At 53.7% G+C, this 27,768-nt stretch overlaps 1 protein-coding gene across 1 annotated transcript in view; it reads left to right on the top strand.

The window, feature by feature from the left end:
* Nucleotides 1-27,768, top strand: part of Mgat5b (alpha-1,6-mannosylglycoprotein 6-beta-N-acetylglucosaminyltransferase B) — a 66,024-nt gene that overhangs the window by 36,305 nt on the left and 1,951 nt on the right. Inside the window, exons 9-15 of the mRNA XM_060386324.1 lie at nucleotides 8,869-9,000; nucleotides 10,210-10,343; nucleotides 14,146-14,276; nucleotides 19,281-19,436; nucleotides 20,683-20,829; nucleotides 20,972-21,088; nucleotides 26,226-26,300. Coding sequence (XP_060242307.1) covers nucleotides 8,869-9,000; nucleotides 10,210-10,343; nucleotides 14,146-14,276; nucleotides 19,281-19,436; nucleotides 20,683-20,829; nucleotides 20,972-21,088; nucleotides 26,226-26,300 — 892 coding nt within the window. The remainder of the gene's footprint in view (nucleotides 1-8,868; nucleotides 9,001-10,209; nucleotides 10,344-14,145; nucleotides 14,277-19,280; nucleotides 19,437-20,682; nucleotides 20,830-20,971; nucleotides 21,089-26,225; nucleotides 26,301-27,768) is intronic.

The raw sequence follows: 27,768 nt of genomic DNA, 5'->3' as shown, positions 1-27,768 counted from the left end.
GATTTGATAGGCTAGGGATCAGTTGGTAGGGAAGGAGAGCCCCCCCCTTTCTGAGGACTAGGGGAGGAGGAGGGGGGAAGAGGGAGGGACGGTGGGACCAGGAGGAGATGAAGGAGAGGCCTACAATCAGGTTGTAAAGTGAATAAAATTTTTTAAAAAGTGAATAAAACATGTGGGGGTGTACACCTCTAAACCCAATACTTGAGGGCTGAGGCAGGAGGATAGATAATTTAGGCCAGCCCATGCTATATACCAACACCTTGTTGAAAGACAGTCAAGGAAAAGAAAACACTGTCTTAGTCAGGGTTACTATTGCTGTGACGAAACACCCGACCAAAGCAACTTATGAAGAAGAGTTTATTTAGCTTAAACTTCCACATTGCTGTCCATCACTGAGGGAAGTCAGGACAGGAACTCAAACAGGGCAGGATCCTGGAGGCAGGGACTGATACAGAGGCCATGGAGGGGTGCTGCTTACTGGCTTGTTCACATGGCCTGCTCAACCTGCTTTCTTAGAGAACGCAGAACCACCAGTCCAGGGATGGCCCTCCCCCATCCATCACTAATCAAGAGCATGCTCTACAGGCTTGCCTACAGCCAGATCTTGTAGAGGCTTTCTTTCTTCTTTCTTTCTTTCTTTCTTTCTTTCTTTCTTTCTTTCTTTCTTTCTCTCTCTCTCTCTCTCTCTCTCTCTCTCTCTCTCTCTCTCTCTCTTTCTCTCTCTCTCTCTTTCTCTCCCTCCCTCTCTCTCTCTCTCTCTCTCTCTTTCTTTCTCTCTTTCTCAAGACAGGGTTTTTCTGTGTAGCCCTAGCTGTCCTAGAACTCACTCTGTAGACCATGGCCTCAAACTCAGAAATTCACATGCCTCTGCCTCCCGAGTGCTGGGATTAAAGGCGTGCGCCACCACCACGCCCATCCCCAGCACGGAGGCATTTTCTTAATTGAGGCACCCTCCTCTCAGATGACTTTAGCTGGGTCAAGTTGACATAAAACTACTCAGTACATATACCAAATAAAAGTCAAGTGAGAAGGAGATGGAAAGGTGTACAAGGAATTTGGTGACATGGGTGTCATGGTCAACTGTAAAGTGAAACATTGTGGTTGAGTTGTGAGCACCAAGACCGTAGAATGAGAAGACAGCTTGGGTAACAGTGACTGACTGGGTGGCCTCCTCCTTGAGTTTGGCTCTGACAGGGATTAAAGAGGGAGCAGGCAGTGCCAGGGTGGGAGCCGAATGAAGGAGGGAGTGATTAGTCAACATGCCACAGTCTGGGGCCGCAGATAACGGGGAAGCATTGCCTGTGCTTCTGGAGCTTGCGGTCTGAGGTCAGAGCTTAGCGGAGCTTAGGTCCTCTGCGCTGGCCAGCGCAGGCGTGCTCTGGAGGCCTCAGTGTTCCTGGCTGGCAGTGACCTACTTCTTGGTCTCCTCATCATCTTTCCTCAGAGTGTGTCTCTGTGTGCACCTTCCCTCCTGCACTAGGAGCACTAGGGATCAGGGTTCTGCCGAGCAACCCCATCTCAACACTGATTCCATCTGCTAAGACCCCCCTCTTCCAAGCACCATCATGACCCCAGGAACTGAGGCTAGGACGCCCATCTTCTGGAGAGACAGGCCGGCTCTGTCAGAAGGCCGGCTGGCTCATTTTGCAAGGTGGGAGAAGTTTCATCGTATGGAAATGCTGTCATAAAGGAGCCCACAGAGGGGGATGTTCAAGACCCAGGGCTGAACAGTCACCCCGGGAGACATCCCAAGGCTACCCGGAAGGAAAAGGCAGGGAGTTTAGTTTTGGGAGCGGTGTGTGCAGGCAGTCCAGGGCTGGGGACCAGGGAACTGAGGGTTACCTGGGGTGAATTCTGCTTTGTTTTGAGACAGGCTGGGAGAAGGTTTGTGGGAGGTGGGAGGAGGGTTGGGCGATGTGAGGAGGACGGAGAAGACTCTCCTGGCGGTCTGTCACCACACTCACAGTATGTCATCCCGTAAAATAATTAGGTCAGATGTGGTCGGTGAGAGGTCAGAGCCAGGCTGGGTGGAGGTGCAGCCTTTATGAACTCGTTATTTTATTTTCCTTAACTTTCTGGGCGCTTCAGATATTTTCTAATGCATAAGAACACGGATCAGGAAAAGGAAGGGATGCGCCTGCTTGGACTGGCCAGTTCCTTACACAGTGCCCCGCCCCCAGGGGTATCAGCCAGCTCTGATGACACTGACTGACCTGTCACTTCAAAGCTCTCTTCCCCGCCTCATTGCTGAGGCTCTTGACGCCTGTTAATCTCTCCCCATCCTGACCCTGGAGGGTCCCTGACTGTTGCTGCCCGCTCTTTCTGCCTGGGGATCCTGGGTGGACATCCCCCATGACAGCTGCCCAAGCTTTGACTCCAACATTTGGCTACTGGGCCCTACTAGCCAGAGCCACTCGGCCTTTCCAGGAGGCCAGAAGCATCCGGTGCCATCTCCCTCCCCTGCCATGGTGTTCAGAGCCTGGGGGCTCTCATATGGAGGCCCATGCCTTGTGGGCCCCACCACATGCAGGACGGAGGTAGCTCTGTTGGGGTGGTGGCAGGAGTGGGGGATGGGAAACAGGAGAGTTTCCCACAAAAAGGTGCAGGTGTGTATACTGGTCCTCTCGGAAGGGCAGGGCTGGCCTTCTGGTGCAGGCGGAAGTACTGGAGGGCCAGGCTAACCGCTAGCAAATCCCCAACTACTCAGCTTAGAAGGTAGTAGGAAGTTTCCCTGGAGCCGGGCTGTGCTTCCCTCCACTCTTCACCAGGCATGAGGCGCCCCTTGAAAAAAATCAGAGAAGGCTTCTGTCAGCCCGAATCTCCTGTGGGGAGCCTTGTTTTGGGGTTGGAAGCAGAGCCCCGCCATCCTGTGTCTCCCAAGGCCTCCAAACGGACTGATCCTCAGCAAGGCTGTGTGGGGCTGCGCAGGGGCATGGTGCTCATCTGAGAGTTTCAAAAGAGAAAAAAAAATCCAGCCTTTAATCCCAGCATGCAGGCGTCAGAGGCAGACAAATCTCTGTGAGTTCAAGGCCAGCCTGGTCTACAAACTGAGTCCAGGACAGCCAGGGCTGTTACACAGAGAAGCCCTGTGTGTGTGGGGGGGGGGCAGGGAATCCCAGTGCCAGACCCCACCTGAGGGAAAGCCCCTAGGAGCCAGAGTGGACACCAAGAGCTTAAATGGGTCACCCTTGGGGCTAATGACCACGAGGGCTGCTGAGACAGTCTGTCCTGGTCCTTGGCAACATGGTGTGGGTAAGAGAATCTGAGATCGTGCCTAGCATCAGCACAGCCGGGTTATATAAACCTGCCGCTCCTAGCTTCTTCCAGAGCAACAGCAGCTTGGTAGCTGCAGGGGTGAGCATGTGGTTTCCGGGCTCTCCTGGGAGAGCCACGGTCCTATTCTTAGCCTTCAGCTTGCTTACTAGCAAAGAACACTGGGGAGGAAGGTGTTAGCCTTAGACAACCCACCTGCCGTGTCTGCCCCGTACTGAGAGATGCTGCTTCCTCAGTTTCCCTTTTGCATCCCTTGGTCCATGGCCACAGAGGCTAAGGGGCTGCTGGATACCTCTGAACCTGTCTCTCTGCTCCCTTTCCTCTGAGCCACTTGTCCTGTGGGAACCCAGTAGTTCACCTTGGCTTCGGTTCAGGACCCCTTAACCGCACCTGTGCATGCTAGGTTGGGGAGGGTATCCAAGGAAGCCTGCCCTTCCTGGAAGCAGAAACTGAGGATCATCTCTCTGGGATGGCATGAAAAGTCCTGTAAAGGACAGTGGGCCCTGCTGGCAGGAGACTGTAATTCCCTATTAGCAATTTCCCTGCTTCCTCTGTAGTCCGATAGATGCACAGGTAGGTCTCTGGGTTCCTTCTTTATGCCACCTGATGGATATGGACAACAGCCTGCAGTAGTTATGGGAGAGTGCGGGGCAGTGCCAGTGATGGAAAGGGGATGGGTGCAGCCCCCAGGAGAAACAACGTTCAAGGCAGCAGTGTGACACAACTGAGGAAGCCGAGGATCCTGGGTGTCCTTTAGTACTTGAGCACTTTGTAGAGAATCTTTTTAATTAGGTCCCCCCTACACACACACACACACACACACACAGAGAGAGAGAGAGAGAGAGAGAGAGAGAGAGAGAGAGAGATGGGGAGGGAAAGAGACAGAGGGAGGAAGGGAAAGAGGGAGGGAGGAAGAGAGGGAGGGAAAAAGAGGAGGAGGAAAAGGAGCAGGAGAGAGAGAGAGAGAGAGAATGAGAGAATGAGAGTAGTTCCTCTCATTCTGTGTGAGCAGTATCTGGAGATTTTTTTCTAGCTGTGGACCAAAGGCACAGAGAGAAGCAAAGTGGGGGAGTTTGAGTTTAGGAGACAGTGGAAATGCATTTGAGCAACGCGGTACAGAAGCAGAGGCGAGCAGCAGGGGGAGGCAGGGTCTTGCCCAAGGGCACCCGGCCGCCCGTGTCCACAGAAGGTTTGCATTGTACCAGAACCCCTCATCCTGCTTCCTACTCTGCCCCGTCCTACGCTGACCTTTTAGCAGAAAGTGAGGGAGCTGCTTCTTGCCCTGTGCCATCTGCAGCCAGCTGGGACTCCCAGGCAGGATGGGACCCCGGTGCCTCTGGGAGGCAGAATGCTGGGAACCCGGCATATGGAGGGGATAGCTGTTTTAATTATTATAAAATGCACATCACATGAAATGTGTTGTCTTAACCATTTTACAGGGTGCAGTCTGGTGGCTACAAGTACATTCAGTTTAGGATGCAGCTGTCACGCTCAGCCATTTTCAGGTCTCTTCTTGTAAAATTGCAACTGTCCCCACCATACTGTAGGTCTGTTCCTCCTTCCCCTAGGAACCAGCGATGTGTGTGTGTGTGTGTGTGTGTGTGTGTGTGTGTGTGTGTCAAACTCAGGATGTCAGCTTTGACAAGGGTCTTTACCGGATCAGCCATCTCACTAGCCCCTCTGCATGTTTAAATTCCCCAAGACGGTCCAGGGAACATCTCTCCGGCCACCAGATTTGGCACTTCTGAAAACTGCATCCTTCCGTGGAGCAACCTTTCCTTGGGAAGCTCCGAGACTCAGGATCCACAGAATAAGAGCTGGTAGTGTGATGGAGAGGAGTCAGGACAGTGCTCTGGCTGGGACTGTGCAGCCAGACTGCTGTTTCGTTTTTGTTTTCAATTAAAGCAGCAGCTCCAGCCAACCACTTTGGTGTAAGATCGACCATAAAATTGCACTTGACTTCACAGGCCGTAGACTTCCAGCTCCCCCTCCCTCAGCTGACCTTTCTGCTCCCTGGTACTCAGGTGCCTTTGGGAGCAATGAAGCTCTACCTGCCTTCCTGCCTGCACCCCTGACCCCAAACCAACAGAAGGAGAAAACCTGGCCCCTCAGGTGAGGAGGCTGCAGCTTCTCACTTCCTCCTCCCAGGAAAAGGCGCGAGGGGACCAGCCTGGCTCCTTCTCCCCATCTTTCTGCTTCTCCAGCTGTATCTGGTGTCCAAGGGCTGAGGGGCTAGAGTGGCGTGCAGAAGCTTCGGCTCCATTAGATGCTGCCTTCAGCCTGGGCTAGCATGTTCTGCTGGGCGGAGCTCCACACTCAAAACCATCCTCCCAGGGTCCCACATCCACTGTCTTTTTATTCGTATGTCTGGGGACAGTCCTCTGCCTGACATTATTGGGCAAGATCCTGAACTCAGCCCTGACATTTTGAAGATGGCCTGAGCTGCAGGAGCTTGTACTTGAGACAGTGTGACTTGCAGTTGTCATCCGGTACATCTCCTGGTAGATGACATGAAAGGGACAGGCAGCTGGAGGTCTGGCTCAAAGCTATCACTATGACCAAAACAATGGACAAAGAATTGCGGGGCCTTCTGACTCCAAGGACCCTGGACATCTTCTCCAGCTAGTTAGATGTACAAAAACATGGAGCCCTAACTTGTGCCTTTCTAGAGAAATGGGCAAATCTTACAGAATGCTCTTTAGGATTAGTAATCACCACGTGCTCGCTGAAACAGAAGGAGCATGAGGACCTGGTCCCAGCCCCCATAAGAAGTGACTCTTGGCAGCCGGGTGGTGGTGGCGGCTCATGCCTTTAGTCCCAGCACTCAGGAGGCAGGTGGATCTCTGTGAGTTCAAGGCCAGCTTGGTCTACAGAGCAAGTTCCAAGCAGCCAAGGCCACACAGAGAAACCCTGTCTTGGAAAAACAAACAAAACAAACAATAAAATGAAAGGAAGGAAGGGAGGGAGGGAGGGAGGGAGGGAGGGAGGGAGGGAGGGAGGAAGGAAGGAAGGAAGGAAGGAAGGAAGGAAGGAAGGAAGGAAGGAAGGCTAAATCCAGTCAGGGTAACAACGGTCAAGACTAACCTAGGAAGTCAGGTGTGGTATCACACATCTTTAAACTTAGCACTGGGAAGACAGAGGCAAGTGGATCTCCAAATTCAAGGCTAGTCTGGTGAGAGTTTCAGGCTAGCCATGGCTACCCACATAGTGAGACCCTGTCTCAACCAAACCAAACCCGAAGCAAGACGATCCAGGGATAGAGTGGTACATGTTGCCTGGAAGCAACTGGAAAGATGCGAGGAGGCCTGTCATCTCGTGGGTGCAGGTACCCGAGCCCAGACACGTCTGTCTTCATCTGGCAGACCCAGATGGTGGCAGCTGCCGGGAGAGGGCCAAAGCAGGCGTCTTCGGGTCCCTTCATCTGTGGTTCTCAGCAGGGTGAGGCCGAGAGAAGGGCCTTCATGTCACCTGGCGTCTGGAGCTCAGCAGCAGTGCGGGTCTTTTGGGGGTGTTGGCTTTCCTAGAGGAGTTTGGGAGTGGGCAGAAGGATGCAGCGGAGATGCCCTGCGGAGTCCAGGTGATGGTTCAACATTGAGAAAGACCACCAAATATCTCATGAAGTCTACAGCTGGGAACTGCTTTAGGGTGCCACAGATCGTGGGCTCTCTGTCCATTCCCCGTCACCCCTTGGCTCAGGAGGCATCCTTCCTTGCCTTAGAAGCCTGCGTTCTGTGACATCTGGGGGTCATGGAAAATGGCCCAGGGAGCAGGAGGGAGGGCCAGGGCAGAGGCTGTGTGGCCAGGTTAAAGGCTGAGTAGATAAGGGGTGAGTTCATTAGGCCCTTGCTTTTCTGGCGCATGGTTGGCAGACAGTTCGGCAAGGCAGGTTGCTAGTCCTTCATGTCCTCATGCTTTGTAGGGACAGACACCTCTGATGCCACCATACCAATCCGTAACCCAAACCCTGTCATCTTTTCTTCTCAGTCTTCCAGGCAAGTGCCATCTACATCACCAAAAAGGGGCCGCTGTGGTTTGTCCAGAAGATAGCACACTGCCCCTCCCCCCAGTCTGGGCCAGGGATGTGCTGAGCTGGCACAAACAGTACAGTGCGCTCTGGGCTGGTACTTTTCCACCTGGCTTGAATTATTTCAGAGAGCCTGAGACACAACCAGGCAATGGATCAGTCATGGCCCCGTGTCTTAATGAATCTGTCCTTGCTGGAACCCATCACCTCTCTTGCGGTGTGGGCTCCCAAGAGGCCTTGGGGCCTCTTCCAGCACTATAGCATCTGAGGCACAACCAAAGGAGGCTTTGTCCTGCTCCCGCAGGCAGCCAATGGCCTGGCAGATACAAAGGCTGGGACATCCAGCCCCCTGGAAGGCCACTGTGCACCCCTTGGAGCTGAGAGGAAAGACAAGGGCTCCCAGCACCCTTGACCTGTTTGGACAGAGTCCTTCTTGCTCTCAATGTCTGGTCAGCTCCCAACAGCTGGACACAATGCCTGCTCTGTCTGCTCATGTCCCCTGTTTGTCCCCAGGCCACGCACTCTTCCAGGGGCTCTCATAACCCAAGGAACACAGGTCTCCTGGGGCACAGGGCCTAGCTACCCTGTAGTATCCCACATAACGTGTGTTAAATGGAAGGACCCGAGGGGCTAATGCATGTGACAAATAGCACATCACTGTCCTCGGTGCTGTTTTGGCCCCGGGTTTTCTTCTCTGGACCAGTGTAAGGAGACGGTGGAGAGGGCCATAGGCAGCAGTGACCCATTCCCCACCTGACACTGGTGCTCAGTGCAGACTCCCTAAATGCTAGAGTATGAAGGGGAGAAGCCAGGGGGCTTCCAGTTCCGCAGAGGCTTAGTGGAGGGGGGATGGTTCTACAGAGAGCTGGAATTGGTGGCTGTGGTGGCTGTGCCGAGGCCTAGAGCCTTCTTCAGGGAAGCCACTGAGCAGATGGTTGTCCTAGAAGTCACAGGGCCGTGGCCATGTTCTTCAGGCTCCAATGAGATAAGATGACTGACAGCAGGCTCCTGCTGGACAACAGAGGATCGCCACTGGCTTCTGACCTAGCCATAGTTTCTGGATCACCGGAGGGAAGCCCTGTCCCAGCATTTGTGAAGCACCAGGCATGGGCAGGCCCCGGGTCCCAGGGGACTCAGTGCTATGGCTGGCTAGAGAAGGGAGGGGGTCCCCAGAGGCCAGCAGGAGCTGAGTTTGCTGTGACATTTGGAATCCTTGGCTCTGAGAAAACTCTTAAGGGACTCCAAGGACTTTGGCTCTGCTCTCCGCAAACTCAGCCCTGTGAGAATTACAGGAATCCCCTTCCTCCCGGCTGGTGACCCAGGCCAGGTACACTGCTTGGCAAAGTAGCCTGGGTGGATTTCCGGACCCCTTGCCCCTGGGTAGGCACCCATGTACAGTGAGACGTCTACCCCACTGAGTCATCTCTGAGAGTATGCTCTCACCAACCTGCCCTTGGGCAGTGTCCCCCACCTTGCTTTCCATCCTTGGCTGGGGGAACTGTTTGGGTGCAAGGCTGTTTGGGAATGAGGGTTTTCTTGGGGGCTCAGACTCTAACGGGCTCTTCTCTCAGTAACTTAGGGGTGCCGCCAGGCCGGGGGAACTGCCCACTCACCGTGCCTCTGCCCTTTGACCTCATCTACACCGACTATCATGGCCTGCAGCAGATGAAGCAACACATGGGGCTGTCCTTCAAGAAGTACCGGTGAGAGGCCCAGGGACCCCCGGGACCACAGCCTCCCCTCCCCCGTGCCAGCTAGCTCAGAGTAGAGCACTGCACAGCCCCGTCCTCCTGCCTCAGCCTTCGCTTTTCCTCTCCAATCCACTTCCATCCCAAACAGGTCACTCCGGAGCCTGCAGAATGGGGGCTGAAGCCTGGTTGGATGGGGAGGTGACCTTGATGGAGGGGTGAGGGAGGGTGGGGAGGAAGTGGGAAGGAGCCCCTTTGGGGTCAAGACCTCTGGCATGGAGCCTGGAGTTGGCCAATCCCCTTCCCTCAGTGACGCAAGTGTGCTGCAGCCAGCAGCAGTGGGTCCATTTCGCTCCGAGAGCTCCACTGTTTGTCCTCATGCTCTAATGCCATCAACACCCAGTGTGATTTTATTAGAGGAAGGTGGTGGCTGCTGTTATTGCTTTTATTATTAATGTGGGCTGTCTGAGCATTGCCGTGTTGGCCGCCCCGCCCCCTCTCCCTGGGAAATCAGGAATCCTGCCGACCTCAGCACTCCTGCAAGATTCTGGGTCACCTGGAAGAAATGCTAGGCCCTGGCAGCTTTGTGTGGGGGTGTCTAGGTGTCAGTGCCATTCTTCAGTAGCCACTCAGGGTAGGATGGACGGCTAGGGTTTCCGGATCCATGGCCTCAGAGGTGACCTGGCTCTAGGTTCGCTGATCCAATAGGAGCTCTGTGCTTTAGACTACAAGTGAGTAGTCTAAAGTGTCAGGGGAGAGGGATAACAGTGGAGCAGGGAAGATGGAGTCAGAACCTTGTTTGAGCCCTACCTAGGAGGGCGCCCCTTGCAGAGGAGGCTTGGGGCAGTCTCCCAAGCCCCAGTCTCCAGGACCCCACCCAGAGACACCGTTCTTCCCAGTTGAGCACCCCCTTCAGATACCTCCCTTCCTAGCCTTCCTCCAGTGAGGCAGTGGCTTGGCTGCTGGATACCAGCCAGGGGCAATGCAGGCATAAGAGTGGCCACGCAACCCTGAGGCGGCTGGACTGACAGTCCTGCTGAGGGAGCCAGCACAGAAAGGGTGGAGGCCTCCCTGTGGTCACACAGGGAGGCAGTGTCTGGCTGAAGTCCTTGCCAAGTACTGTGTTTCCCTGACTTAGCTACAGCACTGTCACAGGGCCACCCCTGGTCCAGGGACACACAGAGAGGTCTGATCTCAGTCCTGGTTCCCTCTGGGGGAGGACAGGTGCAGAATCCGAGTCATCGACACCTTTGGGACAGAGCCGGCGTACAACCACGAGGAGTATGCCACACTCCACGGCTACCGGACCAACTGGGGTTACTGGAACCTCAACCCCAAGCAGTTCATGACCATGTTCCGTGAGTGCTCCTGGGAGAAAAGGGGGTATCCCGGTGTGTGCAGGGGCGGTCTCCCCATGCGCAGGGGTGAGTGTCCTTCTTCCCAGGCCAGTGGGATGGGCTTGGCAAGCACCTGCCGTCCCCTTGGGTAGAGAGAAGGTGCCATCGCAGAGACTGCAGAAGGCGTGTCCAGGGTTGGTGATGACCCAAGGCTGGGAGCTCTCAGAAGCACATAGCTCAGAGCAGGGGGCCCAGTGGTCTTCCAGAAGCTTCTGGAACCAACCAGATAAACTGGAAGGGGGTGGGGCAAAGAAAATGGAAGACTTTCTACCCAAAGGGGTGCAGAAAGCAGGGGAGCTTGAAGGTTCTGGAAACATGGGAGCCTGGGGGAGTGGAACTCCTTAGAAACAGAGTGTTGGCCACTTGCATCTTGTTCTCTTACTTCCGGTGCTGGGGTTGGCTCTGGGACCCTGTGCTTGCTAGGCCGGCAGCAGCCCCAGCCTCCCCTGCTTTTAAATGTTTGAAATAGGGTCTCAGACTGTACCCCAGTCCGGCTTTGAACTCCTGCTTTCGCCTGCTAAGTGCTGGCATTTCAGCTGTGTGGTTCTTGCTTAACAGTCTATCTGGTATCCCTTAAAGTATCTTTTTTTACATTCATTTACTCATTTGTGCATCTGGGGAGCACGGTAGAGGAGCACATACATGCTATGACAAACGTGTGGAGGTCAGAGGACAAGTTGCACGAATCCATTCTTTCCTTCTGCTGTGTGAGTTCCTGGGACCGAACTCGGGTTGTCAGGCCCAGCAGCAGGTGCCTCCTCCCGTCTGAGCCATCTTACTGGCTCCCAGTTGTCACTCTTAATTGTCATCAGCTTCTGCTGCTGCTGCGAGCAGAGTAGCATCGTAAGCATCTAATTTGTGGCGATAGGCCAGAAAGCCAGATCAGCCGCCTCGTTAGGATTGTGTCTGAATTAAGAGCAGAGTGGGTTCCACACAGCTCCCAGGGACTTGCAGAGGACAAGATCTCCATTCAAGGCATCAAACTCATGGCATTTCTGTCAGCACCTTGGGTTCAGGCTGCGCTGGGCAGAGAATGAGGTACCACAGTCAGTGAGCGACAGCTCCATTAGCTCCCAGGAGGGTAGGGCAATTTCTGAAGCCCACAAGGTCTAGGTGAGGAGCAGAGGCATTGCGACCTGCCCGCGGACACACAGCCCTGTGGAGACCACTCTTTGCTGGGGTGTGGAAGGTCCAGAAGGGAATGTGGTTTTGCTATAAGGTGTCACAGGGAATGAAGTCTGGAGGGAAAAGATATAAAGGGGAGGGCGGGGCATGGTGGGGAGAATCTGAGTCTTGGGTGATGATCCACTTAGAAAGGAGGTTCAGACATGAAGATGGTAAGAGAGGCCTGGGGGACCTGGCATGGGCTTTGCAGGCAGAGCGCACTGGCTGACTGCAGCTGGACAAAGGCGTGGAGGTCAGTGGGGGACAGAAGACGGGCAAAAAGGCCTCTCTATGACCCTAACAATCACTGTGGGGGGGATGGGGAGGCAGTCGGGGCGGATGGGGAGGCAGGCGAGGCTAGCCTGTTCTACAGAGTGAGTTCCAGGACAGCCAAGGCTATGCAGAGAAACCCTGCCTTGAAAGGAAAAAAACAAAAGGGCTAGCAAGATGACCTGCCAAGTACGGGAGCTTGCCGCCAAACCTGATGACCTGGGTTCAATCCCTGGGACCTACACTGTGGAAGGAGAGAACCAGCTCCCACAATCTGACCTCCACACATGCACCCTAGCACACAAGTGCACACACAGAGAGACAGAGACAGAGAGACAGACAGACACACAGAGAGAGTTAATTAATTAATTAATGCTATAAAATATTTTAAAAGAATCTGCATAAGAAAACTAAGATTCGTCCCACGGTAGCGCTTATCGAATGTGAAGTTACAGGCGTGGCAAACTCCTACCAATCTGCCTGAACCCTAATCAAATGCCTCCGCTTTTTCACAGTGCTTATACTATCCCCTCAGCTATTTCAAACAGGATTCTGTCCTTTTTAGTGTTTTGAGACAGGATCTTGTCTACCTCAGGCTGTCTCTCTTTCCCTCTCCTGGCCTAACCGTCACCTGTCTTGAGTTCTTTGTTTAATTGTCCCCGTTATTTTAATTGGTCACCATGCTTTCTTGTCCAGTCACAATGACTGATTCAGCTAATTATATGCTAAATCTGTCCCTTCTGGTGGAGCGCAGGACAGTCCTGATGTGTCCTCAGCTGCTGAGGAGAGGGAGGCCATCAGAAGCGGGAGGTAGCCAGCCCAGCTGGAGGGAGGGAGGGAGAGACTCATGCAGGCATCTAACCATCCGGAGGGTCTGGCTGCCTTTCTGCAGTGGGGGTGCGTCTAAAGTTGAGACAAGCCTGGGAGACAGTGGAACTGTCCTCACAGAGAGAGCTCTGGGCCTCGGGACAGGGCTCAGCCTCACCCCCTGAAGCCAAGAGGAGGTGGCCTGGGTCTACTCCGCATCCAGCCAAGGGCCATGAGCATTCCCAGGCTCTGTGACAGGAGGCGTCAGGGGCTGGGCATGTGGCTCAGCTGGCAATGTGTGTGCCCAGCAGGCACAAGAGCCCGGGTTCAAGCACTCCATAAACAGGTCATGGCAGCACACGCCTATAATCCCAGCAGTTAGGCGGAGGCAGGAGAATGAGAAGTTGGGGTCACCCTCAGCTACACAGGGGAGAGTTGGGGAAGCAGCAGCTGTGAACTGGAATGTCCTGTAGGACGCCCCTCGGTGCTTCAGGGAGTGGGTGCGGATGCCAAACCCTGGTGGATTAGAACAGGGAGCCAAGGTGTGGGGAGGAAATGGCGTGACAGGGATTTGGGGTCAGGAGACTGAGCATGCCTTGCTGGCAGCCGGCACTCACCAGGGGCCTGCCCACACGGGAATGGCCTCTGGAGACACTTGATTCCAGGTTCTAGCAGCTTCCAGGATGGCTGCCTGAGCCCGAGGGAGGGGAACGAGAGAGGAGACAGGGACTAGTTCTCAAGACGGCAGATCCGCCCACACCTGACCTTAGGACCTCTGGCTGTTAATGAGGAGCAATTTCCTCATTGACTTAAAAAACACTTTTTTTTTTTTTTAAAGTTAAAATTTAAAAAGCATTAATTGAATAAGGAGAGAGGCCTTTTGGTTACATAATCTGTTAGGCAAGTTGTATGTATTGGGTAATCTTTTAACAACAATGTAATGATGATACTTTTCTGAAGATCCAAGCAAATAATAAATGAATTATTAAAAAGATAAAACTCGATTTGTTCCAGAAGGACAGAGAGGAAGTCAGGCCTTGCCCTGCCTGGGCTGGGTTCTGGAAGAGAATTAGGAGCTCTTTGTCTTAATTCTCTGGTGCCATCTCAACAGAGAGCCAGCCGGTGGGGGCCCATGTAAGGCTGAGGGACCCCAGAGAGGCTCATGGGGGCAGTGATGGGGGTGGGGAGCCTGGGGGATCTTATCTCGGGGTGTAGGGACCAGCCGAGGTAGAGGAGACCGCCTTGCCAGGGTGAGGACAACGCTCTGGAGAGGGGACTGAGCAGAGAGGGGAGTCCCGACTGAATAAGTCAGAGTCAAGCCATCTGAAGACGAGGGGGGAGCCAGGCGGCCCTGCAGGTTCCCTGCTCTGAGCTTTGCCGCAGTCTCTAGGCCAGGTCAGAAGGCCCATGGGTGCTGTCCCCACATGCTCAATAGGGACTCCCGGGAGAGGGAGGTCCGGGGACCCGGGCTGCTGCTTGGACGTTGGATAACCCCTTCTTCCCCTCTGTGGCTGGGCTGTAGCTCACACCCCAGACAATTCCTTCATGGGCTTCGTGTCTGAGGAGCTCAATGAGACTGAGAAGCAGCTCATCAAAGATGGCAAGGCCAGCAACATGGCGGTGGTATACGGCAAGGAGGCCAGTATCTGGAAGGTGAGCCCCAGCAGGCCCACTGCCAACCATGGCAGCTCCAGTGCAGGCCACGCCCACTGCAAAGCCACCCATTCGAGTGTGGACATATCCTCTGTACCTGCCTGTCAGGCCTACACAAGTGCAGGCCACACCCATTCTGCCACTAGCCACACCCACTGTGCTGCCACGATCACTCAAGTGCGGGCCAAAGGCACACAGGTCATGTCCATGCAGGACAGGCCACACCCGTCCTTCCTGGTTCTACTGCTGACCACCATAACCATAACCAGGCGGTCCCTGACGAGATGGTGGCAGTCCCCCTCAACCTCTGAACTGTTCCCAGCGACCTGGATGGTTGGTTTGTGGAGGACGCCGATGAAACCCTCCATCCCCACCTCTGGAAACTAATGAATTGAGTAAACCCCACAGGCAGGCTTAGGCACTCGGTGGGAGGAGAGGCAGGGGTGGGGCTTAGAGATTAGGACCCCACCTTCTGGCTTGGGTCCCCCATCCTGGGGAAACCTGTGAGGGGTGATGCCTGCTTCTGGTCACTAACCTGTTCTCTCTGTTTCCTGTGCTCCCTGGCGATGAGGCAGCTCCAGGTACGGAAAGGAAGCCCCCGCGTGCCTGCATGAGGCTTACTCCTCCTAAACAGCAGTGGCTGCCCTGTGGGGTCTGGCCTTGACTCTAACAGTAGCTCCGTGGATGTACCGGGCGGGGGTGGGGGAACAGCAGGGTCCAAGGAACAGTCTTCCCTGGGCCCCTCCCTGCGGGAGCTCCTGGGCTCAGCCACAGACAAGGCTGAGGGGGGAGGGGCGAAAGACAGGCACGAAGCAGATGGCAGGAAGGCAGGGCTGGGCTCAGTGGGTAGGGTGCTTGCTGAGCATGCACAAAGCCCAGGGTCCAGGCCCTAGTTCCCATAAGCAGCATGTGATTGGAACAAGCCTATGGTCTCAGAATTCAGGAGGCAGGATGACAAGCTCAAGGTCATCCCAGGGTACACGGCCAGTGTCCTGAGTCAAGCTTGTGACATGGGTGTCTTATTCGAAAATTCTCATGCCGTTGTTGGGTAGGATTAGATCAGCTGTCTCGGGATTATGGTGACCTGACAGGTTGGATGTCTTTCACAGTTTCCGGAGGTGGCCAGGCTGAGGTACATGGTCCCTTGGTAACATGGTGCTTAGTCTTCACCCTGAGTCTGTCATGGGCTCAGGATGTCCACAGACATCTGGTTCTCAGAGACACATTCCAGTCAGCGAGGCAGGAGCAGGGGTGAGCAGGGCTGTCTTCATCTCACAGCTCTACCCAGTTTCAAGGGACGCCAAGGAGTGGCCTTATTGCAAGCCACCATGTGGCTGCCTCAGGCCTGGGTTCCCGCTGAGGCAGGAGTAGAAGCAAGCGTTAGGCTTCATCTGGATGGGCACACTGAGCGAATGCGAGAGGCTGGCCTCTGTGCTGTTAAGGCCAAGCGCTGCTGAGGGTCATGTCCCCCCGGGCGGTGAGGATAGCCTGGTATCGGGTCCATTCAGATGGGAGAAGTGGGGGCCAGCCAGCTATAGGGTGAACCCACACCTAGCCAGTTGCCAAGAGAGCACTCTGACAACATCTAGCTGACCCCAGACCTGGGCTGCTGAACCCCAGCTCTGCACAATGGGGTTTGTGGAGTGGTAGCAAAAAGTTTCAGAAGGTCCAAGATCCCTGCTGAGGTGTCTGGGGCCACAGAGAAGGCCCCAGAGGCAAGACTTGCTGAGGTCTCCAGGGAAGTCAAGCCTGGGAAAGGGCACAGTCGAGGAGAACCTTGAATGACAGTGAGTGGGAGACTGAACTCTGGCAGATGAGAGTCCAGCTTTGGAGATAGCCCAGACCAACCCTATTCAGCCAGACACCTCAAAGAAATGGAACTTGCTCGCTTGTAAGGTGTCAGGAATGGCCAATGAATAGAATGTGAAGGTCCTGTCCTGGGGCAGGGGCCAGGGAGAGCCTGGTTCGGAAGAGGGAGGAAGGAGGCCACCCATTACCCTTGGTTTGTGCAGAAGCTGGAATCCTTCCAGGTGTCTTGGATTTTGTGTGTGCGTGTGCGTGTGCGTGTGTGTGTGTGTGTGTGTGTGTGTGTGTGTGTGTGCTGACCCCTGTAGCCTTTATCCCTGTCTACTGTAACTTGGCATGTTTGACTTTCAACTGTCTCACTGTGGTTCTATTGGCTATGGCTTTATTCTTTGACCTATATGGAGTTCATAGATCTTTTTGAACCTTGTTTAATTGGTCACAAGTTTTAGAAAATCCTCACTTGTTACCTCATTAACTATTGCTTCAGGCTGGCTATGGTCCCCAAAAAATTAAAATATAGGAGCTTGAGAGATGGCTCAGTAGTTAAGAGTACTGGCTGTTCTTCCAAAGGACCCAGGTTCAGTTCCTAGCACCCATATGGCAGCTCATAGCTTTCTGTAACTCCAGTTCCAGGGATCCGACATGCGCACACAGACACACATGCAGGCCAAACACCAATGCACCTAAAAAATAAAAAAGGAATCACCAAAAACCAAAAATAAGTTAATATTGCGTTGGCTCCACCAGATTCGATTCATGAATATATTAGATCATTGCTGTTTCCTTCCTTATCTTCCCTTTTTGCTTTAGCCTTTTTTGTTGTAATTTTTTAGACAAAATCTCAGTCCTGGCTGTCTTGGAGCTCCCTAAGTAAACCAACTTTATCTCAAACTCACAGAGATCCGCCTGCCTCTGCCTCCTGCGTGCTGGGATTAAAGGTGTGCACCACAAATCTGGTTCTTTTTGCTTTAGTTTTAATGGAAGTTTACACAGAGCAAAAGTTATTTTCTTTGTCGGGTTTTCTTTCTTCTAAGATTTATTTATTTATTATGTATACAATGTTCTGTCTGTATGTACACCTGCACCTGCAGGCCAGAATATGGTACTAGATTTTGTTATAGATGGTTGTGAGCCACCATGTGGTTGTTGGGAATTGAATTCATGACCTCTGGAAGAGCAGCCAGTGCCCTTAACCTCTGAGCCATTTTTCCAGCTTCTTTTTGTTGGATTTTCTAAGGGTCTCCCTGTGTAACCCAATGGTTCTTGAACTTAGGCTCAAGGCTCAGCCCATTCTTGAACCTCCCAAATGTAGGAGTTACAAGGGTGCATCACACCTGGCTAAGTCTCGATTTTAATCGAAATCAAAAGCTATCTTTTACAGACCATGCTCTGGAGCTTCTGGCGCTTCTGGCCACAAAATCCATGTTTATCCCAAACCCACAGCTTTTCTCCAGAACCTCTGCTGGTTTCATGGTTTTAGTTTTCACCTCTAAGTCTATGGTCCATTTTGAGTTAACTTTGCCATCTACTTGGACATACAGATTCTTCCAGTTCTGTGCTGCCGCCTGGATCCCAGGCTCTGAGGCCCCCTCCCTCTCTTTTCCTGTGGATGACAAATGCCCCGAGTTATTTGTTGGAAAGGCCCGTTCTTCCCCCTCAGAAACATTCCTCTTCTCAGCCCTGAGGACTGTGGGTGTGAGACTGTCTGGAGTCAGATGTCCCCTCCTCCTGATCTGGGACATCCTGGTGTCTGCCCACTGTCCCTACCCCTCCTGCCCCACATGGACCTGGGGTCAAGCGCTCTGTTTGCTGATGTTCTTTCCCAAAGCCGTTCCATCCATTCTAGGTCCTCAGCGTTTCCAAATGGGCTTAGCTTGACCCTGTTCATTTCTGGAGCAAAGCCTTCTGGGTTTTCAGGAGGATTTTTTTTTTTTTTGGTTGCCTTGCTTTTTTTTTTTTTTAATGTGCTCTAGAAAATGAATATGAAAAAAAAAATCATAGAAATAATTTAAAGTCAAAGCTGATGCCATTTTCTTCCCAAGAGGATTAATCTGAGTCCTGGCTTATAGTTGGGACCTTAACAGTCCCAGGTCACCTGAATCACGTATAGAAACAACTCAAGTCAGTGGCGGCCCCTGCGGGGCTGCTCTGGTTCATTCCCTTCCACCAGGACCCAGAACTTCTACCACCTTCTCCCTTCTTAGATGAAAGGAGGGATGGATGGACAGGAAGTAGACAGACGGATGGGTAAATAGGTAGAGACATAGATGGATACGTGGATAGAGAGATGAGTAGGTTGGTGGATGGATGGGTGGAAGTGTGGGTAAGTGGGTGGAAAGGTGGATGGAGGGTTAGGAGGGTTGGTGTATTTATGTGTGTGAGAGTGGGTGGGTAGAAGGGTGGATGTGTGGATGGATGGGTGGGTGGGTAGGTGGGTGGGTGGATGGATAGGTGGATGGATGGATGGATGGACTGATGGACAGATGGATGGGTGGATGGATGGATGGACAGATGGATGGATGGGTGGGTGGATGGATGATGGATGGATGGGTGAGTGGATGGGTGGATGGATGGGTGGGTGGATGGGTGGATGGATGGATGGATGAGTGAATGGATGGGTGGGTGGCTGGCTGGCTGGATGGGTGGATGGATGGATGATGGACATGGTGTGGGTAGACAGATGGATGGGTGGACAGATGGATGGGTGGACAGATGGATGGGTGGATAGACGGGTGGGTGGGTGGCTGGATGGGTGGGTGGATGGATGGATGGATGAGTGGGTAGATGGGTGGATGGATGGATGATGGACATGGTGTGGGTAGATAGATTGGTTGCATTGACAGGTAGGTGGGTGTGTGTGTGAGAGAGCTCCAGAGAGATCCATAGGTCCTCAGGGCATCCAGGCTCACAAATACATTTAAGTATTGGGTCTCCTTGGGCTTCTTTGGGAAATAGTTCTGTGGCCATAACCCAACCCTAATGCTTCAGTTTTAGTTCAAGTTCTGAAACTCACAGATGAAAAACTTAGGAGCCAAAGAGGAGAAGGACTTTGCCCCAAGTCTACACCGCAAGTTAACAATCACCTTAAGATGAGCCCCTGTCTTCTGACCCCAGAGCAGGGGTGCCTGACCTACCAGCTCGGCCTTGTGGGTGTGCGGGAAGGGCTGTCATCATCATCATCATCTCCTCCTCCTGCAGGGCAAGGAGAAGTTCTTGGCCATCCTCAACAAGTACATGGAGATCCATGGCACTGTGTACTACGAGAGCCAGCGGCCGCCCGAGGTCCCTGCCTTTGTGAAGAACCATGGCCTCCTGCCACAGCCTGAGTTCCAGCAGCTGCTGCGTAAGGCCAAGGTGGGGCCCTGGCCACTGTTCCTACAGGCCACAAGCCGTGGATCGCAGACATCTACCAGCTAGGCATCTCCACGTGCTCTGCAATCCAGAATCCTGGAGGACACAGAGTGTTCAGCAGGCTGGGAGGCCCTCCCCTGGGAGGGGCTGGGGGAGTGGGATCTGAGCTGTCTCAGCAGAGTCCTAGGGCTAACCAGACTGCAGAAGCTGCTCGGGCAGTCACACAGCAGATCCTCCATAGAGGCTGTAGTCCTCACTGGCTGCTTGTTCAAGCCTCCAGAGTTGGGTCTCTGCAGCCAGAGCTGCTTCTCTGGGAAGGACCCTCTCTGGTCTTTCCTTGAGTCTCTTAGATGTGTGTGTTGGGAGCAGGAAGGATGAGGTAACCCCACACGGTGGTTCTGGACTCAAGACTCCCTTATTAAGAACCTTCCTGGAACCGGTATAGTCAGGTATGGAATGAATGTCACAGCATCTCGAGCAAAGTTCCTTTGAGAGCCTGGGATTTCCATGATGGGAACACTTGCTCCTCCTTTCCGTCCCCAGAAGCACAGCTTGATAGAGCAAGGAGAGGCCATCTATACAACCTCATCAGACCATCCCTTCACAGTGGGGAAACTGAGGGCCAGGAAGGGGAAAAGCTGTCCATGGCCCACAGTGATCTGTCTATACTGCCCCTGCTGCGTATGAATGCTGAGGCCATCCTCACCTTCTGGCTTCTGGAGTCCTGGGCTGAGGTGGCCCAGCCTCCCTGACCACTGGCTCACCCTACCCGCTCCAGTTTTTGTTCTTTTGTTTTGTTTTGTTTTGTTGTTTGTTTGTTTGTTTGGTGGGGATCTGGGCCAGACATATGTATACCAGGTCAGAGAACAACTTCCAGAGGTTGGTTCTCTCCTTTCATCCTGTGGGCTCTGGGTATTGTAAATGGCTCTAGGGTACCAAGGAAATGACCACGTGTTTCACGGAAGCCAAACAGTTCTAGCCATGCAAGGAGCACACTGGGTTTCAAATGCATAGTGGTCCAGAGCTCAGTCTGAACTGGCGGAGCTCGGCCTGAGGTTCTCACACGACTGGCAAACCCAGGGCAGCTGCTCAGCAAGAGACTGGATGTAATCCTCACCATGTACTTTCATCTTAAAAGCGAAAAAACTCCTGGCGCGTTTCTTATGCGTTCCCCACGTGGAGGTGGAGCTCAGGCTTGGCGGCAGGTGCAGCTACCCATTGAGCCATCTTGCCTGTCCTCTGCTTCCAGCTCTTTATAGGGTTCGGATTCCCCTATGAGGGCCCAGCACCACTGGAGGCCATCGCCAATGGCTGCATCTTCCTGCAGTCCCGCTTCAGCCCGCCCCACAGCTCGCTCAACCACGAGTTCTTCCGGGGCAAGCCCACCTCCAGGGAGGTGAGCAGAGGGTCCTGCCCCAAATCTGGGGTTCTGAGAAGTGGGGACCTAGCCTCAGGGTGCAGAGAGGAGAGGGACCTGGGTGGGGACCTGAGCCCAGCCCAGCTGTGGGCTCAAGACGCCATCTGTTGGTCCCGGGCAGGTGTTCTCCCAGCATCCCTATGCAGAGAACTTCATTGGCAAGCCTCACGTGTGGACCGTCGATTATAACAACTCAGATGAGTTTGAAGCAGCCATCAAGGCCATCATGAACACCCAGGTGAGACTCCCATCATGCTGTGGGTCACCCGGTGGGACTCCAACCCCGTCATGCTGTGGGCCTTCCCTATGATTGGAAGAAGGAACTTCCTAGAGAACTCAGGCTTGCAGGGCTGGCTGGAAAGGAGTCCAGCCCTTTCCTGCTTAAACGCAGCCCTGAATAGGGCCGCATGGGCTAGAAAGGGAAGTGTGGGTCCCCACTTCCCATCTTGCCATGTAGGTGTGTGATGAGGCTGCCTCTGAGCTGCAATGCACAGCCTGCACACCTGTGGCAACCGTGGGTCAGAGATCATTCAGTGAGCACGTTGGGGGGCCAGGCCCTGCAAGCCCCCTTGGCACAAGGGAGGAGCTAAGCAGGTGTGCTCAGGGTGGGCCCTGCCATGGGTGTGGGTAGATCTGTACCCTTCAGCAGCCGTCAGGAACTGTGACTGCGTACAGCTGTTCTGGGGACGCTGGCTTGCCTGCAGGTTCTAGCTCAGCAAGCCTGGCTGGGGCCCAGCCAGTGTCTCACACTGATGTCCACAGCACTGGTCCAGGCACGGCCTATTCAGTACCAAGAACAGAACACCAGGGCTCCTTCAGTGAGTGTGGAAGGCCTGGCGTGTGTGCATAGGAGGAATGGGGGTGAGGAGGGGGCTGTACCCAGAAAGCAGACACCATCACAGCCCCTAGTCACCCCTCAGGCTCAGGGCTTCATCCCAAGAAAACGTGCTCTATTTAAAAATTATTTATTATTTCTGTTTATAGGCACACACACACACACACACATGCACACACGCACACATGCACACACACACATGAGTGCTCTCAGAGGCCAGAAGAGGGTGTCAAATCCCCTGGGAGCTGGAGTTATAGGCAGTTGTTAGCCACCAATGTGGGTGCTGCAAACCAGACTCAGGTTCTCTGCAAGAGCATCAAACACTTAACAAAGATTTGCTTCCTTTTATTTTACTTGTATTAGTGTTTTGCCTGCATATATGTCAGTGCATGTCTGGTGCCCACAGGGATCCCCTGGAACTGGAGTTACAGACAGGTGAACCTCTTGCAAGAACAGTCCTCAGACCGCTGATCCATCTCTCCAGCTTCCCCGGAGAGAACTTATTCAAAAACAGTTTTACGCTGAGTTTCCGGGTTTCCATCACCTTGGTGGGGAGGGCATGGCAGAGGGGAGCAGATCATGTGATGGACTGGAAGCAGACTGTCTAGCTGTGCTGGCTTATGCTGCCCTCCTCCCCCTTTCATCCCATCTGGGCCCAGCCCGTCAGGTGCCTCTGCCTTTTAATCATCTCTGGAAACACCCACAGACATGCTCAGAGCTGTGCTTCCTTGACTCCAAAGCAAGGTGACTGGGGGGGGGACCCAGCCACTTCTGCTGGTGACTCCTGGTGATGGGCGGTGTCAGTGGGAGAGAATGGCTTATTATTTACCCTTTGGGTCTAGTTTTTCTTTCTTTTTTTTTTAACTCAAGCATCTGTTCAATCCTGTTAGTTAATAACGATATCAAAAGGATGAAGGAATCCAGTAGGTATTGTCCATCCGAAGGAGACCCCAAAACAGCTAGAGGCTACAGCCCTCAGCCCCCATCTTCCCCTCTAGTCCAGAGGGGCTCAAATAACACAAAGCCCTACTCTCTTGGGGAGCTAGGGCAGGAGGATTGGGAATTCCAGGCCACCCTGGGTTACACAGTGAGACTGTCTGAAGAAAACCAAACTATCAGGTGAGCCTGGGGGGGGGGACATAGGAGTGCAGGGGAAGGAGAGGGGGAGGGGTGGAGCTTACAGCACAGAGCTTCACCTAGCCACCTTGGGGCTGGTTTCTTAGGGCCAACTCTGACCCTGAAGTCTGCATTTCAGACAAGCACCCTGGGTAACTCTGCTTGTTTCAGAAGACAGGCTTAGTAGCAGCTGGCTGGGTCTCAGGGGAATGTGGCGGCCCGAGGAAAGAAATAGCTTGTTTTGCAACTGTGGGTCATTCAGAGGAGCCAGGAGGCTGGCCAAGGAGGCTGAGGCCTCCCAGGCTGGCATACACCACCTGAAGAAAACACAGGCCTGGGCTGTGGCCACTGCCTGTGGACACAGTCCAGAGGGGGCTGTTCCCAGTGAGAGGACAGGACGCGAGGTGCTACCTCTGCATGACCTCCCACATCATCCGTTTCTGTAGGGCTTGTGCTGACAGATGACAGCACTCCTGTAATTTGGCTCAGTGGGGTCATCTCTGGCTGCTGTCCCAGGCAGATGCTTCAGACAGGCTGTCTGGGCTGTCTGGGGATGCCTCTTACCACAGGGGACCACCACAGGGGACCTCTGAATTGCGGGTGATGGGGACTGAGGGACAGGGACTGTTTGCTGGCACTCTGAAGCAGAGGAGCGTCATGTGGAGGGAAATCTCTTGCCCTGTTTTCAAACCTTTCCCCACAAGCCCCGAGAGGCATCTGAGACCATGGCTCAGTGGCCCCATGAACACTGTTCTGAGTGTTGGCGGTCCTGCTCAGTTGCCCCAGGCCATCAGCATAGAAAACAGAGCAGGGTGGGACAGGACTGTGGGAAGGGTAGGTCTGAGAAGGTGGTGCTGGTGGGCAGAGTGGCACGGCAGCTGGATGTGGCCTCCGGGTGAGGAAACCCACACATAATGCCTGGCAGTTAGTCCTAGGACAGGTCAGAAGAGTGACATTGCTTTGAGAGGCAAAGAGAGCAGCAGCCACCTCTTGGGGTTGCGTGGATACTGTTAGCACAGAACACACGCTCACCTCTGAGAGATTGTTTATACTGGAACCAAATGTGAGTGACGTTGGCCCGAGAACATGGATTCACGTTACCCCAAAGATTATGTTCCAAGGTGGTGGCAGTTCCAGGAAAGCCTCTATAGTGACAACACAGAAAAGCATGGCTCAGCACCCTTCAGATACCTTGGCAGAACTGTCAGATGGGATGGGTGGGCCTTGAAAAGCACTAGCTGATGCCATTCTTAGCTTTTGGGTCTGTCTTGAGGTGTGCGTTCCAAAAGCTTTCATGTCATAGTCACAGGGATGGTAGGCAGACACAGAGGCAGGCCACAGGGAGCGGCCTATAGGGGGACAAAAGACAGCTTAGGGTGATTTCACCACATCTCTAACACTCCAGCTCTGTAACTATAGAAGCTCTGATTGGGTTTCGAAGGTACTTGTGGCTTTTATCCCCCCTGGGAGCCTCATAGTGTCAAGGGTGGACTCCTGGTTTGTGGGCATAGTGAAGGGCTTGGAGGCGGAGCTTAGCAGAGCCTAGTAGGGGTTTTGATGTCCCCATCCTGCCGAGGAGGGTAGACACAGGCTTGGACAACGCTGTCCAGTTCTACTGCTGATTGTTGACACGAAACGGCATCGCCAGGAGACAGGCACAGTGATGGTGACAATCAGGGTGTGGAGAGGCCAAGACTGCAACACCTTTCCTCAGAGTCACAGCTGGGTCAGTCATCGTCCAGACATTGCTTTTCCCGCCACCTGACCTTCTGGGCCAGAAGGCTGAGGTAGCAGCGAGGGCAGAGCAGTTAGAAGGATGGAGGTGGCAGGTGCCCTCTGACCTCACTTCTCTGTTCTGCTGGCTTCTCTATCATTTGTGTGTGCACGTGTGTGTGTGTTTGTGTTTTCTGCTTATTGTGTGTGCTGTTTATTATGTGTATTGTGTATGTTGTGTGTGTCGCACATTGCTATATATATATATATTGTGTGCTTTGTGAGCTTTGTGTATATGTTATGTGGATTCTATGCACGGTATGTGTACCGGCACGTGTTTATGTGGAGGTCAAAGGTCAACATCAAGCATCTTTCCTTTTGTTTTTGTTGGGTTTTTCGTTTGGTTTTTGTTTTTTGAGACAGGGTTTCTCTGTGTAGCCCTTGCTGTCCTGAGACTCGCTTTGTAGACCAGGCTGGCCTCAGACTTAAAGATCTACCTGCCTCTGCCTCCCCAGGGTGGGGATAAAAAGCGTGCGCCACCACACTCAGCCATCTTTTCTCTCTTAAACTCCACCTTCGTTTGTTTGTTTGTTTGTTTTAACGGAATCACTTTTCTATATTTGTTTTGTGTGTGTGTGAGGGTTCTGCCTGCACATACGTATGTGTACCGTGTACATGCCCCTGGTCCCTGCAGAAGTCAGAAGAGGGTGGTGGCTCCCCCAGAACTGTAGTTAGTGATGGCTAGCCCTCACCCCACCATGTGGCTGCTGGGAGTCTAACCCAGGTCCTGCGCAAGAGCAACAAGTGCTCTTGGCCACTGAGCTGTTGCCCCAGCCCCCACCTTCATTTTTTGAGTCAGGGTCTCTCATCCACGTGGCCAGGCTGGCTGGCTGGCCAGAGTGCGTCAGGGCTCCCCTGCCTCCTGCCCGGCCCAGAAGCTGGGTTTAGAGGCACATGCCAGCACGCCCGGCTTTTCTGCCGGGTTCCTGTGCCCTTCTTCCACCCATCTGCCGAGGCCAGGTCGCTATGTGTGTGCCTTCTGGACATTTTGCACAGAATCCTCAGGACCTTACTTTGGGGGTGTCCATCTCACGTAGCCGTGTGCCTGGGCAGGACGTAATGTTCGTCTTGTCCATCCACCTGATATGTGTGAATGCCTTGTGCTCCTCTGTGAACGCTCTGCATCTTGTGTGGGATATGGGTGGGGGCGGGGCAGGTGCTTCTTCATGCATGACTGGCTGTGTGCCAGGTATTGTGCCAGGCCAGAGGGGCTCAGGGGTGGAGTCACAGTCTCCGCCTCTGATGGCTTTGCGGGCTCAGCAGGAGATGGAGAAGGAACAGGAAATGGTGACCCAGGAGCTAGCCTGTGCTAGGAGAGGACTGCTAGGGTGCTAAGAGCCACTGAGAAACATTCCTCATCCAGGGATGGGTAGGCTCAGAACAGCTCAGGGGTGGGTGATGCCTGAGAGGAGATGAAGTGTTGGGCTTTGCAAAGAGGAGGGGAGTGGGGCAGCAGAGAGAGCTGAGGCCTGGAGATAGGCAGGGCCTGAGGATCAGACTTTGTGGAGTCTAAGCCAACTCCTCTGAGGGTAATCTGGGAACAGGCAATGTGAGCTACTACAGGGGCCAGGTGGCTGTTTGGCTGCTTTCTGGGCTGAGAGTGCCAACCTGGGCACCAGTAGCCAGGTCCCTCTGCATATCTCTTCCACAGGTAGACCCTTACCTGCCCTATGAGTACACCTGTGCAGGGATGCTGGAACGGATCCATGCCTACATCCAGCACCAGGTAGGCCACCCTGTGTGCTCTGCCCCAGGGACTCGCTGGGGCCGTGCTGGCGCCGTGCTGGTGCCGAGGTTTAGGTAGACTGCAGCCCGCAGCGGGCAGCTGGGGCCTGGGGTCCAGCCGCCATGGAAATCAATCCCGACCCTACCTCAGGGACCCGGGGAACAGAAACTAGCCTTTTCTAAATCATTTCCTTTTCTAAATCAGCTTTGATAACTGAGCTAACAGGACAGTAGTCCCTGCTTGTAGGTGCTTATTTATTTAAATCTATTTTATTGGGGTTTCTTATATCTTTCTCCCTTCTCCACCCCAGTCCCTTTCACCACCCCAACACCAGGTAGGAGAGAAAGAAGGTTAGTGAGGAGAGCAGGCATAGTTCTCTTTTGTCACTTCTTACTGGTTAGGGTCATGGCTTTCTTGGGGCAAGTCCAATCTTCATTCCAGGATATCTCCAACTTCAAACTGAATCAACAGCAACCGGGAGCAGCGGGGGAGGTGGAGAGGGAGCGTCAGCATTCCTCTTTCTTGGAGCCCCCACCCCACCCCCAGGCTCTGGCCTTTATTCCCTCTCCAGAGTCCTCAAACTTAAACTATCTGCAGCTGGTAAAGATCACAGCCCTCTCAGAGCCTGCACGAGGCAAATAGTCTGCTGCTGTGGTCAGTCTAAAGCAGCCCATACCCCACACCTGGGATTAAAACAAAAAAATGTTTACATAACATAACTTCCACTACACCTGTTCCCCACCCTCAGCGGAATCAGTGAGACAGGCGCTAGTGTAGAGGTCTGCCCTGAGAAGCGGGGGGAAGGCCTGCTCTTTTTAGTTCCAGCCATGCCATACAGCCCCAGTGGGCAGGCCTCAGAAAGGCTCTGACAGGCAGCCATCTTCTTCTCGGCCCCCTCAGAATGCACAGAAGCTCACCAGTGAAGCACAGGTCAGGAGACATGCCTGAACCCCATGATCTGAGTTGCCACGAGCTGCAGGTAGCCTGGGCTGTGCCCTGTCAGACTCTGGATGGGAGAGGAAGCCGGAAGATGTAGGGCTGCAAGACTTGGGATGAAAGCTCTGGCTGTTAGATTTAGGCAGAAGATGGCACGTATGTCTTTGAACCTTGTCCGGCCACAAGCATTAGGACCTGGACACTGTTTCTGAGCTGTCTATGGATGGGAATCTGAGGCCCCAGAAAGACCCAGTGGAGGTCATAGTGAGGGGCTCAAGGGCAGAGCCACAGACCTAGGGCTCCGCACCTACACCTCACCACCAAAGCAGATGGCCTCAAAGCTCACAGAAATGGTACTTGCTAGGACATAGGGCTGCTGAGAAGAGTGTCAGACACAGGCCTTGTCCCCACGCTGAGCAGGGCTCACAGGCCTCAGGCTGAATCCCTAAATCTGACCCCAGAAGTGAGGTCATCCAGGAGAGACAGCTCCTAAACAAGTATGAGTCAAAGCTCGCCTCTGCCGTCCAGTTGT

The sequence above is a fragment of the Meriones unguiculatus genome, chromosome 7, assembly GCF_030254825.1.
Source record: "Meriones unguiculatus strain TT.TT164.6M chromosome 7, Bangor_MerUng_6.1, whole genome shotgun sequence".
Classification (NCBI taxonomy): Eukaryota; Metazoa; Chordata; class Mammalia; order Rodentia; family Muridae; genus Meriones; species Meriones unguiculatus.
This window is presented reverse-complemented; position numbering and strand designations above follow the sequence as displayed.